The 18,456-nt window shown below is 41.1% G+C and overlaps 2 protein-coding genes across 8 annotated transcripts in view; one reads left to right on the top strand and one right to left on the bottom strand.

Annotated features, from left to right (window-relative positions):
* Window positions 1-7,213, top strand: part of PLXNC1 (plexin C1) — a 71,885-nt gene extending 64,672 nt beyond the window's left edge. Inside the window, exons 28-31 of the mRNA XM_083821496.1 lie at window positions 59-206; window positions 2,054-2,194; window positions 2,285-2,359; window positions 4,000-7,213. Of these exons, the coding sequence (XP_083677622.1) occupies window positions 59-206; window positions 2,054-2,194; window positions 2,285-2,359; window positions 4,000-4,104 (469 nt within the window). The 3' untranslated portion in view covers window positions 4,105-7,213. The remainder of the gene's footprint in view (window positions 1-58; window positions 207-2,053; window positions 2,195-2,284; window positions 2,360-3,999) is intronic.
* The window catches only part of CEP83 (centrosomal protein 83), a 28,135-nt gene continuing 16,558 nt past the window's right edge, over window positions 6,880-18,456 (bottom strand). For 6 of the 7 annotated variants that reach the window (XM_083821504.1, XM_083821506.1, XM_083821507.1 and 3 more), the window contains exons 9-16: window positions 17,206-17,350; window positions 16,919-17,068; window positions 16,179-16,254; window positions 14,886-15,043; window positions 12,003-12,132; window positions 11,010-11,113; window positions 10,082-10,262; window positions 6,880-9,362 (exon numbers count right to left, since the gene is read on the bottom strand). In XM_083821504.1, the coding sequence (XP_083677630.1) occupies window positions 9,177-9,362; window positions 10,082-10,262; window positions 11,010-11,113; window positions 12,003-12,132; window positions 14,886-15,043; window positions 16,179-16,254; window positions 16,919-17,068; window positions 17,206-17,350 (1,130 nt within the window). In that variant the 3' untranslated portion in view covers window positions 6,880-9,176. Of the gene's footprint in view, window positions 9,363-10,081; window positions 10,263-11,009; window positions 11,114-12,002; window positions 12,133-14,885; window positions 15,044-15,090; window positions 15,947-16,178; window positions 16,255-16,918; window positions 17,069-17,205; window positions 17,351-18,456 lie in introns of those variants that run through there. The other variant, XM_083821510.1, reaches the window with a different exon arrangement.

Here is an 18,456-nt window from a genome sequence, read left to right as displayed (position 1 = left end):
AAGCAGTTGTGCGGCCTCAGCGGTTAATTTTAAAGATGTTTGTTCTTTCCCTGTCTAGTCTTCCTCTGCGCTTCTGGGTGAACATACTGAAGAATCCCCAGTTTGTCTTTGATATTAAGAAGACTTCACATATAGATGGCTGCCTGTCTGTAATCGCACAAGCTTTCATGGATGCCTTTTCTCTAGCAGAACAGACGATGGGGAAGGTAATGCTGCCTTTCATGTATTTTGCTAACTTGTCAATCACTTTTTCAACTGATTTGGGGGATGGAGTCCTGGATCTGCTGAAGCTGAAGGCAAAACTGACAGTGGCTTCATTAAGTTGGGTTTCCATTCCTTGTTGCTCCATCACACAAGACTTTAAAGAATTCATTGGAGGAGACAGATACACCTACTAAAATGCCATACTTATAATTAACTGCTGCTTATCTTCTCTGCAGTTAGTTTCTGTGCAGTGTACAGAATATGCGGAAGAGGGTGGAAACAGTAAAATTTTAAATCAAGTTTTTAACAGTTTTCAAACAGAGGTCTTAACAGTATTATCATTATTTAATAAGTAGTCCAGACTTTGCCTGCCAGACACAGATGTGCAGAAAACACAAGTAGTAAGCTACTGGGATCTGTGTGAATACTTGAAAGAGCTCCAAAGTTTTAAACAATATTAGCTACACCTTCTTAATATCCAGAATTATTTGCCGGAGGAACAGGTCCAGAAATCTTAAATTCATAAGTTCTTTAGTATAATATCCAGAACCCTGGAGATCAGAAATAATTCATTTTTCCTGAGGATATACTCATTTCCCTTGGACCAAAGCAGGCAGTATGTGCTCAGGCTCATGGTACCAAGAAAAAAAAGGCTAGAGATTTTTCAGTCTAAAATTTTATATAGAAAAATGGAGTAATTTCCCATGTCATCTGAAGCAACTGCTCTTCTGCTAAAGGTAAATAACAAATAATGTGCTTGTTTATCTTACTTCAGGAGTGAAGTGTCATGAATTAAAACTAATCACATCAGTTATTTGATGAAAACCTGCAAATGAGCATGGTCTATTAAGTTTCTGCACTTGTGAAGTAGAAATGGATGTGTCAACCTGGATTGTGAAGAACTATTGATACGGCAGCTCCCATTAGCCATTAGCCACATAGCACATTGGGAAAAAAGGGATGCTGAAACTTGATGCTTTGTAACGCAGTTACCACCTTGTTAGATGTTAGTAAAATGTATTTACTTCCATGATTTTTAGCCCTTCATCGTAAAACATTCTTTAGCCACTTAGAAAACAAACATACTTAAAACCCTTTATCACAGTGGAAACAGGAGTGACAAGGTATCACATGCTGGTGTCATTTATTCCCCAGAATTTAAAACTAGAGCAGTCACAGGAAACTACCAGCCCCCACTTTTACATTTTGAAAACATGGTTTCCAAGTGGGGCTTTAGCTCCTGCCACAAACATCAGCATTTTTTTTCCTCAGCAGCCAAAAGCTGCCTGGTCAGTCAGTACTGACCTGGGTTGCTGAAGCCCTGGGGAAAAAAAAAATATCCCTTTGGCCGTGTATGGCTGGCAGTCAGCTCCCCACGCTGTTAAAGCCCTGAGCGGAGGGAATAGTAGGGACCAAAGTGTTTCAGGGGAACCTCTGCCAGCACAGTGTCTTGCAGGGCTCTCCGCTCTGTGACCCTGGGGGAACTTTCCACAGCTCTGCTGTATCCTGTATGTAAATAGCTCAAGCCCTTTGCTTCAGCTTTCACAATCTTTCAGGTCCAGAGAGGGGTGGGGAGGAAGTTAGAAAGAAGTTTGTCTAAGGGACAAATCTTCAGCACTCCCGATGCCACTGGAAATAATTACATGGCAACTGTCATGAAACACAATGCGCTATTACTGAAGGCTGCTCTTCATCTTTCTTTCATAACCTTGATTCCTTGCATGTAACCACTGCAAAGAGAAATGAGTCACACAGAGACACAATTAGCTGCAATTAACTATGTGGAGGTGGAACCTCAGGAAAATCTGTGCTGCGAAAATTGACAAGGCTTCAAATATTTTCTTTTAAGGAAGCACCAACAAATAAACTTCTCTACGCTAAGGACATTCCGCTCTACAAGAAGGAGGTGAAAGCGTACTACAAAGCCATCAGGGATCTGCCCCAGCTGACCACTTCAGAGGTTGAAGAATTTCTAACTCAGGAATCTAAGGTGTGGTCGAAAAGTGGGAACTTCATTTGCCTTCCCATTACTTTTTTTAAAAAAGGAGAACCATCTGACCAGCGCTGTTTTCTGTTTTAGAAACATGAAAATGAATTTAATGAGGAAGTGGCCTTGATTGAAATCTACAGATACATAGTGAAGTATTATGATGAGGTAAGCACATCTGCAGTTCCTGCTTCCCCCCGACATCCACTTGCCATCGCAGGATGAAAGCCGGGCTTGGCAGACAGACCAGGGGCTGTCCTGTGAATTACCGAGTGCCCACTCCAGAGGCAGCCGGCGGTGGTGCGCCGAGGCAGCGCGGCCGCGGGGCTGCCCGAGTCCCCACCTCCCGCAGGGCTCACAGGCTGAGGGTGCGTGATGCACCCTCGCTGTCGCCACTGGTTTTCGCACAGGCGATAGAAATGAAACTCCCTGCAGTTCTGGGGAAGTTCCTGTGTAGTCAACGCATCTCAGTTTGCAGTGTATCTGTTAATGCCTGTCACAACTCCTGCGCTTGCACTGTTTTTCCCTGGCGATTCAGAAACCTGATTAGACTCTAGCACCAGGGATCTCGCTCTAACAGTCAGTACAAACCCCTCAGCAGGGCACACTCGGCCCTGCAGTAAGACAAGTGCTGCTTTCCCATCACAGCCCTCTCATCCTCTGCTCCAATACGTTCCCTTAATGGAAAGAAGCTCTAGATTCCAGTCCCCGCTATTGCCAGCAAAAGAGCCCTTCTCTCACCTGGATGCGTTTAGTGACAGGCTGCCTCTAAGCTGCTTTGTGAGAAAATCCCTGCCCTCCGCTTTACCCTGGCAGGATTCTGCTCGCCGTGATGCTCGGCAGCCTTAACAGGGGCCGCGTGTGCCCGCGCGGGGATGCAGATGAGAGCCGGCCGCGTGTGCAGCCTGGGGGCCTCGTTACCGCTTCCAGCAGGCTGGCTGGGTCTCCCAGCAACGGGACCTTTTCCTCTTTCATCCCCAACAGCACAGCATCAGCCCTCGCTGTAATCAGCCAGCTCTCAGTCACCTGTTAGCTAGCTTGATGCTTCTGATCTCTAATATCTTGATCTGGCTCCGGCATCAAATCTTTGCCTCTTAAAAGAATTTTAGAGTAATACTTGGAGAAGGACTGCGATTCATTAACCTCATTAAAATTGTTGACACAGAAGAGTTCAGCATCCGTTCTAATCCTAATGCCCTTTTTTGAAGGCAGCACCAGCTATGCTTGTCCCATCCTCAGAAAGACATCCCTCCCTCCCTGTGCTCTTCCCTGCTCCGGCATTTGATGCGGAGCAGCTAAACCTCACTCGCTGGGTGCCGAGACCTCAGTCCCTTTGTAGAGTTGCCAGCAAAGAGTTCTCACACACCAGTCGTGCTCCTTCCCATCACCTGACGCGCTGCCAAGTGGGTCAGCTGGAGCAGGAGAGGCAGTTCATTGCCCTGGGTTTGGAGGGCAGACAAAGAGAAATAAAAGATCAATTGCAAATCTGCTCCGGGGTGAAAGTGGAGCAGTGGCCTTGCCTCACACTTTAATAGCTGAACATGTGTGGGGTTTGTTTTGGTTTTAGCTTGGCTCTGTCGTTCTTCCCTCTGTGGAAGTGTTGCAAATCCTGTAATCATAATGACTTGAAAGGGAAACTACCAAAATAAAGTGTTAAAGTCAGAAGAGAATGTTTACATACAGGCAGGCATTCAGATGGATTTTTCTGCCAGTAGTCGCTGGAATGCAGAAAAGCGGGCTTTAAAGAATTGCAAATCAAATAAGCACTAAGAAAATTACTCTCTTTTTTTTTTGCTAATTGTTAACAGATTGTCAGCAAACTCGAGCGAGAACGGGGGTTTGAAGAAGTCCAGAAACAGCTCCAGCAAGTAAAAGCCTTATTTGATGAGAAGAAAAAATGCAAATGGATTTGAGCAGAGCACTGACTCACAGCGTCACTGTGGGGAATTTTAAATAAGCGCTACTGCTCCCAGAACAGTTTTGAATGACTACATGTACAGGGTTTGAAACATTTGGACACTCTTCTCCACTCGGACCATTCCAAGTACAATCTAAGTTTGGGAATGAAGCGTGTGCAGGGGTAGATACTCCAATGTGAGCGTGTGAAAGCGAAAGTGAGGCCGGCATCGGTGGGGCCGGCACTGTTAGGTACCTGAACGTGTACCTTTTTTGTTCAAAAAATACTGCCTCAGTAAGCTTTCTGCTTACTTAACAACAAGCTTGTAGGAGGTGCACAACGCACACTGCAAGTTCAGAGTCACCCGCATTAAGTTGCTTAGCTCTGTTTTTAAGACAGAAAGCTGATGTTTTGCCACATCCTTTCAGCGGCCCTGGCTGTGAGGATGAGCTCCGGTGTCAGACTACAGGTCAGCTGCAGTTTCCTTCCTTCCAGACAAATGTAGGCTGGCTCCTGTTTGAATAAAGAAACAGCACCCAAGTGACACTTAGGACAAGCTCGCTTAGCAGAAAAAGTGGGCCTGAAGGTTGAAGTGCAAGTGGCATGTGGCAGGACTTCTTTCTCTGAGTTTAAAAATTGCAAGGTGGAACCAACCACTGAGCAGGGGCGAGGCTTTTGGAGAAAGGAGCTGGACTGGCACCAGCCCGTGTTTACAGCTCCACCTTTCCATCCTTACGTAAGCTGTGAAACTCGTGAGCAGCTTCACAGGTGAAACCCCCGTGCAGCTGCACTGCATCAGACCAGGCCGTGAGGACGGCGGCACAGACCCGTACTCAGGTGCACGAGGCACAGGCCCACGCGCCCGTGCTGCCAGGCCTGCCGTCCATGTGCAAGGGGCTCGCAAACCGAATGCCAGCAGTTCAGTTTAGTTTAGTTTTCCAGATTGTCCAAACAAAAGCTTTGTCAAAAGAGGGTTAGTTTAAAAACGTGTAAGAGCAGGAGGCCTCTGGTGATCCCTGGTCGATGTGTACGTGATACAGCTAGGGACTGGGGGCAGGGAGGGGGGGGGACAGCCCTTGTTAGTCCCACCGGGGCAGTTTTCTGAGGCTTGGCTGTTTTCAGAGCCTGGGGGGAAGGGGGGAATTGCGTCTGTGGCTGAAGTCAGCCCAGCTCAAACGCAGGTGTGTGGCCGTGCTGCTGCTGGTGCAGTGGCCGCGGTGCCGAGCCGCGGAGGAACAGCCGTGGTGCTGGCTCTGCTGCTGCACCAGCGCGCCCTCCCAACACCACCACCACAAGGCCGAAACATTTGGTCGGCACAGGCTCTGCTGCAACTGCTGTGGTGGCACGCACTAAGGCTGCAGCCCGCCCTTAGGCTTGAGCCAGGGCTTTGGCAAGAAGCCTCTGGTGCACACCAGCCACCGGAGGAGGCGGTGAGCTCTCGCCTCGTGTTCCCGAAGGGCCGCACCTGGGCAGCACAGGGGGCACCACTCAGCCGGCGCAGGTGGCCCACGCTTAGGGCAGGCAGCGTGTGCTGGGGCTGGGACGAGACAGCGAAGCCTGAGCACGGCTCCCAGGCAGCCGAGCGCGCAAAACATTTATTTCTGCGCAGCGCGGCCTTGGAGGAGCCCGGAGGCTGCAGCACGATACGGGGGCTGGCTGGTTTTGTTGCACGCGCTACCAGGAGCTGGTACCCGGCACAAGGACAGCCAGCGCCAGGGAATGCTAACCAGGGTTTGGCAGAAGCAAGGGCGCCTGTTAACACGGGAAACGAAACAAAACAAAACAACACGTTGCCTACTGGTCTGCCCCCTCCCTACCATGTGATTGCACAACTTGTACCTCTTACATATCAGAGAGGGGAGCCACCAGCCCATACTGTGATGGCTTTTTAAAATTCAAGTCTTTTACTTGCTATTAAGTTTACACTTTATACTTGATGGAATGTATGGCTTTGTTCAGGAAGCTGCACTACAGTGTTGCAGTACTTTCAGCAGTTCTCTACCTGGCACAATATAGTGTGATATAAATTTAGTTTTAATGGAAAAAAGAAAAAAAAACACAACCCTAACCTATCTTGCTCTCTGTCCTGAAGAAGCGGACCATGGCTTGAGCAGCACTTAAGCTTAGATTACCTGTACTTAAGGGCTTTGATTTTTAACATTCTTAACCTAAACTTTTAAAGCAGCATCGAACAAACAAACAAAAAAAGCACAGTAATTAACACAGAAGGACAGGCATAAGCAATTTACTCTTTCTGGTTAGACAGATGTCTCAGAAGTTCAGTTCCATTTCAAGTGTTTGCTGGAAGTGCATTTGAAGGAAATGTGATCGTTTTGTTCAACAGTAATCTTCTGTACAGGCAGAAAAACAACCCAAATTTCTGCTTGAAAAACTGTAAAATATAATCTGTTTGCGTGGGTCTGATCCTGTGAACCTCACTCTATGTGTTTTTATGATGAGAAAACAAAAATCAGTCCTATTCTGTATTTGTACTACTGCTTGTTTGCTACAATAGCGTTGATGATTTCTAGAGATTATGTGTTGAAGCAGGCCCTGTAGCCTTAGCCTACAGCCTGGAATAGGATTATTGCCTTTTATTCAAGCCTCCTAAACAGCTTCACTCTGTTCGTAACCCATTTGAAGTCATGCTGGGACTTTGTAACCCGTAAGGTGGATCTCACAAAGTGATGTGAAGTATAATTAAGTGATTGTAGCTCTTTTGGTAGGTTTGGGTCAGCACACAAAACATTGGCACACCTTCCATATTCGCAATTTGCTGTTATTTTGTTACACACAGACAAAGCAACCAACCTGTGACTACAGCTACCTTACGGCAACCCAACAATTCTAATCGCATTCCCTGAAATGAAAGCAAACTTCTTTAACTTATTTTCACATGTTTACAGGCAAACTGCTATTGCAAACAGCATATTTTCTAACACTAGCTTACAGAGCATTATTTTGCAGTCATTTAGTTTAAAGTCAAATGCTACTAATGTGTAAAGTAATTCCTGTTGTACAGAAGTTAACCTGTTGTTTAAAATGAATGGTTTAAAAAAAGTGCAAATGACAAATACATGTTGGTGTTTGTATGGGTTTATCTAGAATAAAATGCCTTTGAAGGTTATTTTGATTAGTTTGTGTATTTAAAAATGGTTAAGAGAACAAAGAGCTTGTAGCCATGTTGAGGTTGTACGAGACGTGGCGTGTAAGACACTGATCGGCATCAGCTCGGAGGCTCCACTAAGGTTCCAGCTCCGCGGAGGCTCCAAGGCACAGCCACATGGGCAAGCACCGTGTTTTACAGCCACTTCAGTTACCCTGAAGTTGGGAAGTACGAAAAGGAAGGCCTGGTGCAGTATCAGGTGGTGCCGGGGGTGGGAATCACTGGCCTGAAACAGAGCAGCAGCCTCCCTGCGGGGCCTTGGGGCAGGAGGCACGTGGAGGGGGATTCCCTGCAGCCTCCCAGCCCCAGGCAAGCATCAGCAGGCTGAAGATGCAGTGCACAGCTTCATTTGCTTCAAGGCTCTGAGGATGATGATAGTTTTTTTAAAAAAAGTTAAAAAAATAAAAATGAGGATAACCTGATAACCGTTACTTCAGGAGAGGAATTAACTCTTGGGAAGAGAGCCTGGGACCAACTGGGAAAGGAAGCCCACAAAACCTGTGGCTAACCATCATCCTTCCTCCTGTTACTAGCCGCCTTCTACCCTCCAAGGCTTCCCTAGTTTGTATAAATCCCCTTCCCCATGCCCTGACATTGTGCAGAAGTCCTGCAGAACACCACGTATCCAGGGTCACAGACAGAAACGAGGTTGTTGAGCGCTAGCTCTTTGCAACCATTATGCACAGTGCACCACATAATGGTAAGCACTGGCGAACCTAACGTCTGGCAAGGTTAGCTCAGACACAGAGCGTTACCTTTTCCAGGTTAATCCTCCGGGAGACAGAAGCACCTTCCATTGCTTCTGGTGGTTACAGGCTAATACACTGTTTTTCTCAGAGCAGTTTAACAAATTCCCCAGGAAAATGCAATACCATGCTTATATTGGCATATGGCATGGAAAATAAAAAATGCTGCATCTGGAAAGCAAATATCAATCAATATTAATGACAATGTCACTATACGTAATTTTATTCCTCAGCTGTCTAGTACTACAGTCCAACAACAATATTGATTACACTATTAAAAATGTACTTCATATGTCACTAATACATTTTCATTGCAGTATCTTCATAAAAACAGCAGATAAAATTTCTACACCCACAAAAGTTTTCACTATCAAATCATAAAAACTAATTGATCCTTTACAGGTTTCTGTTACTAAACTGATAACGAAGGGAAAAAAAATAAAGCAAATAAACCTTGAATAAATAGATTTTATTGTAGTGGAGTAAACAAATTACAGTAGCAACAACAAATACAAACTTTTTTTCAGTATGTGAAGGCAATTTGTTATACGTAACTCCACTACATTATTAAAAAAACGATTATTGCTTCTGCCCATTATAAAAAGTACAAGAGGCACACTGACAAGAGTAGCAAAGAAAAGTTTTCATCGCTTTTTCAATTTACTTCATCCTGTCTATGTGCATGGGAACTTCAAAATAACATTCCAAATGTAGATTATAGCAACTGGTTAACAATCCAAATATCAACCCAGCAAAATTCCACACTGATACAATAACTTCTACATCAAAGGAGGAAGAAGATATTATCAACTACATTATTTTAGGATTTTTCCAGAAAATTGGATCTTGATTTATATTTCAAATGTCAAAATTTCAGCTAAAATATTGCTAAAATATTTTTTAAAGTTTTGTGCAACAAGATTATTTCAGGTTTTGACTTCCAAATATTTTGAAACCATTTATAAAGATATTTTCAAAATGCAGTTACTCTTACAATGATTTTGTTTAGAAAACACTGTATTTGATAATTTAAACAGTCTATCAAAAATAAATACAAAACTACGCAGAGTGTTTTTTAGGCAATTCAGGCACATACAGTCATGGTTTGGCAGAATACCAAAAGCATGTACAAATGATAAGCTACTGAAGACTAACACTATGTAGAATCCACAGGGTTTATTTGGAGTCCTCACCTTGTGCACCACCTGCCTCGGCTGTCTTATTTCTGGCTAAGTCCCTGTATGTTCCCACTGCTACTCGCTCTCTAGATGGTCCAAGCTCTTGCAGCTGTTTTCTCTGCGTGGTTTCTAGTTCTTCCAGACGCTTGCGAAGCAGGGAAAGCTCTCTTTGATGCTGTTCCTCCTTAAAATCAATAAAAGTTGCTGTATTACGTTTTGCACACCTACATACAACCAAAATGAGCAACTATTTTTTTATTATTATTATTATTAATGGTTTTAAAATAAAAACTGTGAAGGGCAGAATGTTGTTACTCATTAGATTCCACCACCATCCCAAATTTTAGTGGATATCATTCTGACATTCAAGACAAATAACAGCAGCAAGAAATGAGCGCAGGCATTCCTTCTCTCGGATGAGGATGCACACTAAGCTGAGGCCTTACCTCACCAAGAATCAGTAAAGTCGGCCTGGCCAGCCTCAATTAGAGAGATTTTTCTGCCCTCAGAAGCTCACCAGGGTAAATAAAATGCTTTCAAGCACACAAGAAATCAAGCGCAGCAATACTGGTGTTTAATTATGAAAGGATGGTATGATACAAACACTATGGGCTATCTTGTCCGACAGGCGCCATTTAAAGCCTCTCAGGAGAAGGACAAACTACAGACAGCAGGGTTAAAACTGCCTGTTTGTGGCATTCTGTAATGTATCCTTTGTCTTTAAAGGACTCCTTCCTGTTGTGAGGAAGGGAACACCAAAAGATGCATTCCGAAGAGTTTTCCTCTTTTCAAATAGCTAAAGCTCCTTCCTTCCTTAAGACTAAGGTCTTCAGTGAAGGACTGTTCTAATACCCCTCTTTTGTCATATTATTTTTTCACATGTATGTGGTAATACGTCACCACCTGAAGGAGGGGGAAGGACACTTCGGGCCCAGGAGGCAAGGCAGATGATGACATTACACTGGCTGGATTGAGCGATGGTACGTTAGGATTCAAAATTAAACTCCGGAACTCATTGTGTCGACGTTGCAAGTCCTTCAGTCTCTTCTGGAGGCGCGCATATTCTTCATAGGAGACGTTCTGCCTGCAGAATAAGAGATGTCTTATTGCTCAGAACCTCTATTATCACACCACAGAAGCGTACCCCTCCATGAGCACTCTGCTGTTCACTGTCCCTATGAAGGCAAACTGTATACCGGAAGATCCTGAAGGTGGAAGATCTGTGAATATTCAGCCTAAACATCTCAGAGTCCCTGCACACACCAACCTACCAGCTGCATTAGACTGGAATTTACATGGAATAAATTAAGCTTTTAATAGCATTCACAGTAGTGAGCCACATTAAATTAATTATTTGAATCATGCCCTCCATGCTTGCTCAATGAACAAAAAAAGAAAGGGAGCTTGTCTTTCAAGGAGGATGGTAAGTCTCTTTCCCTTGCCATTCTGAAGTCTTTTTTTCTTTCCGGTCTTCCATTTATTTTCACACACTGTGCTTTCAACTCCAACACTGCTTGGCTCACACCTTTTTCTTTTTTTTTTAAACATTAATTCCTTCTTTTGAAGGGATTCCTGCAACAGCATCTATACACCCTTCAGATATTTTTCCTCCATTTCTGCCTGAAGAATCAGCCCTGCAATTGTCTTATAAACTCTTAGCTGTCCACAAACACAACCATCATAGATGGACTCCATCCAAAGAATTCTAATGCTGAAAATGCCATTAGATTGGCTCCAGTTAGTAAACTAAGTGGCGTAGGTACTTCATATTTCTAAGTCAGATTTGGGCCATAAATAATTTTTCAAGGTAAGAAAAATGAATGTTTATTACCTATTTAACACATGATTTTCTTTTTCTAGTTCTTCTATCTTGGCTTCCAAAAGTTGTAGTTTCTCTTGCATCCTCCTTTGTTTATTATCATTGAGCGTCTTTCTCTGCCAAACAGACATTTCAAACAAAGCTAAGTAACGCCTTGGTATATGAGGTTCTGTAAAAATTAAATCCAGACTGCACGTGGTTTAATGTTGTGACAGTTTTTAGGAATTTTCCTTTCTTACTAAGCAGTGCTATGCTCTTAGGAGGTTCTGAATCCCCAGGATAGGAAACAAAAGAGATGGGAAATAACCCAGAGCTATGACTGAAAAATGCACAGTAAGTCACTCGTTGGTCGATGACTAACTGTATTAACACACACTGGCTGTGTAATTACAAGAATCATTCCTTAAGTGACCATGTATAAACATGACAAAAAACCTGTTCACTTTATTCTGTGACTTTTTTTTGCTCATATTGACCTCAACTTCTAACGAGCTTAGAAACTCGCTGTAGGTTTCATAATCAGTATACGAACAACGTATAAAGTTGCCAACTAATCTTGAGCTTTTATAAACAATTAATCATTTTCTTCGTTTCAAGCTATTACATAAAAAGCAAGCTTAGAATATGAGGGGTACCACACTGCAACACAGAACAGATGGGTCACACATAATGAAGGAAAAGGAGAACAACATCCATCTGATACCTGAAACATCATCCTTACTAATCAAGGACTCGACCTTAAAATAACACACAGAAATAACATTTAAATACACACAGGAAAGCCTCACAAGATCTTTGATGGCACTAAAACAAAGTTGCCAGTCATAATATTCTTTTGCATATCGCTTCGACATGTTTTTTGCTAACCCTGAAGAACCTGATGTACTTTATTGTTATACACAGTAGATTGCAAATAGACTTGTAATATTAAAACAATTCTAGCTGGCCAAAGCAATGCTGATCTTTTCATAAACATGACCATTCATAAAGGAAGAGCCAACATGCCTTTTTCTGAGCAACAGCAGCTCGACATAGCTTGTTCTTCGCTTCGTTGTATTTCTCCTCTTTCTCTGTGATGCGCTGAGTAAGCATGTGCTTCTCCTCCAGCCATTCAATACGTTTGTATTCTAAAGTCCTTAGAAAAATCAGGTAAAAAGATTAAAACGTTATATAGAAAAAGCAGTGTTTTGGATTATGGCCTTAATGCTCTTAAAATAGATGCTTCTTTTCACAATTCCTACGTTTATATACTGAAGCTTCTGATTTCAATTTGATTGTGCCCAAGATTCACCAAATTTGAACCTGTGCATTAACGTAATCCTAGGTTTCGTTCAACCATGAGGCAAATTCTGAAAACTAATTCCAGTAAGCGAGTTAATTGTAGGCTGCTTCTTGGTTGGCATGTTGCCCAACTGTCCAGAGAACATTTCTAAGTTCAAATCAAATAATCACACTGGAGCACAACGTTAGACAACTATGCCAAGTGTCAGTTGTCACAAGGGCTGACAACTGCCTTCTGCGTTTGGGAGGTGAGATCTAAGAGAGTAGCTTGCTGCCCTGTGTGCTCTGCTCCTCTGTAACAGAGAAGTACAGACTTGACTGTTGTGTGCTCCCGACCAGAACAAACACCAACGTAACAGGAAGCTCCCACAGATACGGTTCCTAGACAACATCCCAGCTGAACCTACACTGCCACCAAAATCCGTAATTTGTTTAGATTTTTGCATGGTTAAAACATGTTAAAATTAGGCTGTGCTCTCTACAAGTGCAAAGGAAAGGAGCCAGCTTCTCGTCTTGTTTGTTGTGGTTATCTGCACTGTGGGTCAAAGCAGAGAAATAACTGCCTATTTGACTGTGCTATTATATAAAAATCAAATGGTGAGATTCTGTGCAGCAGTTTTTAAGAAATGCAGTCCAGGGATTGGTATCAGTGCATCCACACCACTCTGGTCTTGGGCTGATGCAGTTTCCCTGCAGGGACTCTGAATGAATCTCCATACATTTCTCACCAAACATCCTTTACCTTCCCTGCAGTGAAATTATTATGAGTCATCCACTCTCAAACCAGAACCAGGATCCTGGCCCTGCTGATATCCATAATAGTTCTTTTAGCAGATCCAGTGGGGATTGTATCTTCCTATTGACTATAGGTAATTATTACTACCCAGGAACCCAAAAGTTTTCTCAAAAAGCACTGCTTAACGTTAAAAGAATTTCAGCTGAGACGGTAGTTAAAAAGGCCCTGAGTTTTTGTTTGTTTAAAGAAATGCCACTAATATTGTTCCTGAAACACTAAACAAGTGCCTGCTTGAGTTCATCTCTCATCTTTGTGGGTCTTAGTAGTTTGCCTTTGGCTTTTTCTCATTTCACATTTTCATTTCCAAGCCTAAGCCAGACACAGCCAACTGCTTTACCTACTCATGGCCCAACTAGCATTATCTCAACTTATCCGAAACTGTATATCTCGGGCCTTCTTATCTTTTGGTCCTTACTTCACTTCCTCTTTAAGCTATGTTGTTTTGATGCAACTTTACCCTTGGAGTTCAAGCTCAAAAGAATTATTGAACCGAGGAAGGAAGTTGCATCACCCACAGAGTCAGAAGAAAAATGGAAATGTACCAAGGCTCCCGGGGTAAGACTGGGAGGACTTGCATGTAGGCTGCAAAGCTTCTTAATTTCTGCAGTATTGGACTCGGTACATCTCCCATTACCTACAGATTTATAAAATCATCTCGGAGGACTGCCAAGCTCCCGTCACTGCCTTCCCAGGAAAACTGACTCCTGACTGATAAAAGATCTACATCCCATGAATGTGTAAATGAGTGATGGTCTCACTCAAAATATGGATACTCCTTCCTGAAGTAAACATCCAAAGTATTTAACATGCTACCAACACCTGAATTGATGGCATTAAAACACAGCACCCTATGGTCCTAATGCAACAATCTCTTCAAATGTTAAACTGAAAAGCAATACTTGAACCAGTGACAAGAGTGCAAATGCAATAGCAATCCATAGCAAAGGAGGAGTTAAAATATATATATATGTATACCACATGGCACCTCTTAGAAGTTTTCTATTTGATCTGGAACACTGACTCTCTTAAACACCCACAACACAATAACCCATTAAAAGTCACACAGCTGTGTGGTTATTAGGCTAGGAAATACTGAACAGCTCTTTCATACCCACTGACAAATTAATCTTTAAATTCCAGGAAAACATTCATTACTGGACTGGCTCTGGACAAGATTTGGTTTCCTTTAGCATTTTTTAGCATGTTTTGATTGTATGTGGTCAAGTGTGTGTACTAAAGTAAAATGATTATTTTTCATTTTGATGGGAGCAACTAGTAGACACCCAATAGGCTTTTTTTTTTTTTTGCCTCATATCAGCTAAAAGTATGTGGTGAAAGGGAAAAAACATATATACACACATATGGACTGGGTCCCTGAAATCTTATCAAAGCATAATATAACACACAACCACTTTTTGTTTTTTACTCTTCACGCTTAAACACTCTTAACACTCTTAAAACAGTACGTGCAAAATTCTGGATCTACTCTAAGTAATAAGTTTGACGTTCACTCTTTATAAAATGAGATCCTATTTCTATTAAATTGTGTATTTCATTAGTCAATAGTGAATTGTAACAAATACGAATGGAAACAAACTCCTATTTTTGAAGTTATCACAAGCAATGCTTTTATATATACTGCATAACAGATAACAGAAGCTAAGACTTTAAAAAAATATGCAATTGTCTAGTATTTCCTGTTCACATTTAATTTCAGACTTTACTCAGAATCCACAATCCATACTAAGTAAACCATGTGAAAGCAATACAGGCAATATGAAAAGTAAAGCCAAAAATGAAATAAAATTTACTTCTCTGTTTCCAGTTGAGCTTTTTCTGCCTGAGTCCTGGCGTTTTGACATTCTTGTCTCAGTCTTTCTATTGTTTCCTTCAGCTTCTGATTAGAATCCAGCAAATCATTTTCTGACTGAGAAAGTGAAGCAACTTGGAGTTGCATGTCTTGAATTTGCTATAAAAATGAAATTTTTCCATTTGAGAAGATATGCACATAACTAACAATTAATTTTGAGATACTGAGAACAAAATGCAGACACGAACTGGCTGCATTGACTTACACGAAACTATCTCATTTGTTCCCTTTCTTCTTACTTAACGGCTTCTCCAGAAGTTTTACAATAAATTACTATTAGACAAGGAAGAAATTTTCTATTGTAGTTGAAATAAGAAGGAGAAAGGGAGACAGGAATCTTCAGTCTTTGACGTGTCCCCTAGAACTCAGAGAATCTTTTACACCCTAGAGCTGAACAGGAGTAGAGCACCACGCCACGTTGATCAGCCTGGCTTTGGAGCTACCCAGACTCTTCTCTCTCCTAACACACAATGCTGACTCCAACCGTGTTACAGCCCTCAATGGCTGTACCAACGGTTCACAGAAGCAAGTAATTACAGAGTCTGAGAAGTCCAATCTCTGCAGTCAGCACAGAGAAAGGCCGATTGTTCCCCTTTTCTTTTCCTCTCCCCACTCACAGATACCCTGCTTTCTAGGGCGGAAAAGAAAATATTAAATTGACCTCCAGGTGCACCCAGGTTCCAGATGACTTCAATGCACACCTATATTCTTGCCTACTAGGTAACAGTATGGGTGAGCAGGAGTTAAAAAAATTAGGTTTTATTTCCAACACTGCCATCAATTCACTTTGTGATAGAAATATACCACTTTACACTAGTTTATTCATTTATCAAACATCTGTTAAGCACTTGAAGAACCTCAGATGAGAGATGCAGTATAAATGCAGAGCATTACCTAGAAACAATTTATAAGTTTCCATGGAAACTGAATCTCCAGTTAAACAGTGCATAACCGTTTTCAATATACCAGTCCATAAACATTCAGCTTTGAAATCCTTGATACCTAAAAAATGCATGAAACGAAAAGCTGTAATCCATTTATTAAGGCCCACAAAAGCATGACTGATTCCTGTACACCTTTTTTTTTTTTTTTTTTAAATATCCGTTGAATACATTTTGTCCCTTGGGGGAAAAAAAGCCTTAAGATTTCAATTTGATCTTCAAATACTGGACATGGTAACTGCAGGAAAGACTGTATTTCTCTATAAAATATTACAATGTAGTAGAACTCTTACCTGTTTTAGATCGCCACTTTCACGTTTCTTCTCTTCTAGCTCCTCTGCTTGCATAGCTTGCTGTTGAATTTTTAATCTAAAAATTGTATAAAATACACTTATTTTAATCTAATTAAAATATTGATGTTAGAAGTCAGTACAAATCAGCCTGGCAACAAAATATATGGTATAAATATTTAGCAGCCTTTCAAATTAAGTAATTAAAAATCTATTTTTATTGATTATTAGATTTCATATAGTAGTAAGAAATAGGTTGGTTGTTTGTTTTTGTAGTATGACTTTTACTCATTTTCTCATACTGATCTTTATATAAATACTGTAGCAAACCAACTTCAATGAGAATTATAATAGCCAACTCAGAAAGATATCATATTAGGGTCCCAGTTTGCCAGTTGATGATATAGTGCTATTGTGGAAAGAAAAACAGTTCATTTTAACACTGGGTTTTTCCGAGCAGCCAACGTGGACCAAATTTTAACAAAGGTAATGCAAAGTTGCTTCTTAAAAATGTTAATTAAAATTGTAATTTTTGTTAAGGTTTGGATGAAAAATGTTAACTTTTTATAAACAGCATATTTTTTTTCTACTGCCATCTTTTTACACACTGCACAAGATCATTTGTTTTATTTACCATAATGAACACTTTTGCACCTGTAAATAGTTAACCTTTATACTGACTACTGTAAAGAAATTAAGAAAAAAAGTTGAGAAATTTGTTTTAAGGTTAGAAAAACCACTACCGCAGACGCTGAAGTTCCTTTTTGCTAGATTCTTCTGCCAGCTGTACAACACGTAGCTTCTCTTCATACTGATCCTTTTCAGTTTGTCTCCAAGTATCTTGTTCCAGTTTCATCTTCTCTAGATCAGCTAATCTGTTCTCAAGTTCTAACCTGAGATATTAAACAACATTTACAGAAGAACATGACTAACTGCCAAGAGCTTATTATTAAGAATGACATTTAAATAAGTTACTCAAAACATTCTTCCCAGCCCTTTTAGAAGTTGAGCAATAAATCAACAAACATACTTTTCATCTTGTAAGGCTGCAATTTTTTCAAAAACTTCCTCTTTAGCAGCTTGCACTTTACGAATTAGCTCTCGATCCTTTTCTACTAAAAGCACCTTGTGACGCTCAACAGCTGCCTTAAGAATTTCCTTGTCTGACAGCAATCCTACAGTATACATTAAAAAAAGAGTTAAAATGTCATTATTGATATTAACCTGATGAAATCCATTAATAGCATAACTTTATAAATTGCAAAAAGGGAACTAAAAATCAGAATTCACATGATTGAATGTGAATGAATGAAAGAAATGAAATGACAGACAAAAGACAGAAGACCTTTCGTATAACAGCAACATTTCAGAAAACTTTTGAAGAGTAACCATTGCACTGGAATCCTTGTCTAAGAAGGGCTTATTATTTTAATATACAAATGTAACAGTTGGTATTATCAGAGATTTAAGTTCAAAAGTTATTTCTAGTACACAGTTGTGTATGGCTAAAAAAGAGTCCCACAATAGCTAAGAAAAGGTCAGGCAACGTGTTATTTTTGCAGAGGACGTTACATTTACAGAAACCAGTAACAGGCTACCATTGAAATTAATAACCTGACTACAGCAAGTCTTCCATTTTAATCCAGTCATGCTACCAAACTGTTCACTTCTAAAATTGTGACTCCACACAAAGGAACAAAGGATGCACACGATAAAACTCGTAACCAAGGCATCTGTGTTCCACAGGCAAATAGGTAGACAAGTGACAACAGTAACTCCTGGTTATTGAGCTAATTCGGTGTTACAAACCAGATTCCACAGCCAGCTTCAGGTTGGCTCAAATCTTGTCTGTACTTCACTTCATACTTCATAATGCAAACTAACAATGTTGGACCCTAAGTGCACTGTTGATACAGAAATCAGCACTTGGTTGCTCTTGGAATACTTAACAGTAAAACAAACCAACAGAAATAACTGTTCCAGGAAGAAGAAGGTACCGTATTGAGATTATGGTAAATCAGTGAGGACAGTCCACTTAAAAGCTGTGCAGTGATTTAAATTATCAGCAACTGCTACTAGAAAGCTTTGTTCTTTTCACTATAGAAGACTATTACACATTGCCTACAGGCTCAGATGTATTAGGTAGTTTAGACCATTGCCTATTTTATTTAAAGAACAAACTAGATTTTGTTTCACATGACAGCCTAACCCATTTTTTTTCCATTCCATGGATTCAGAAGCAGAAAACAAATAAAACACTGAGGCCTTATAATACATTAAG

This window comes from Anser anser (assembly GCF_964211835.1).
Source record: "Anser anser genome assembly, chromosome: 1".
In the NCBI taxonomy this organism is placed as follows: domain Eukaryota; kingdom Metazoa; phylum Chordata; class Aves; order Anseriformes; family Anatidae; genus Anser; species Anser anser.
Note: the sequence above shows the minus strand (reverse complement) of the source record. Positions and strands in the feature narration are given on the sequence as shown.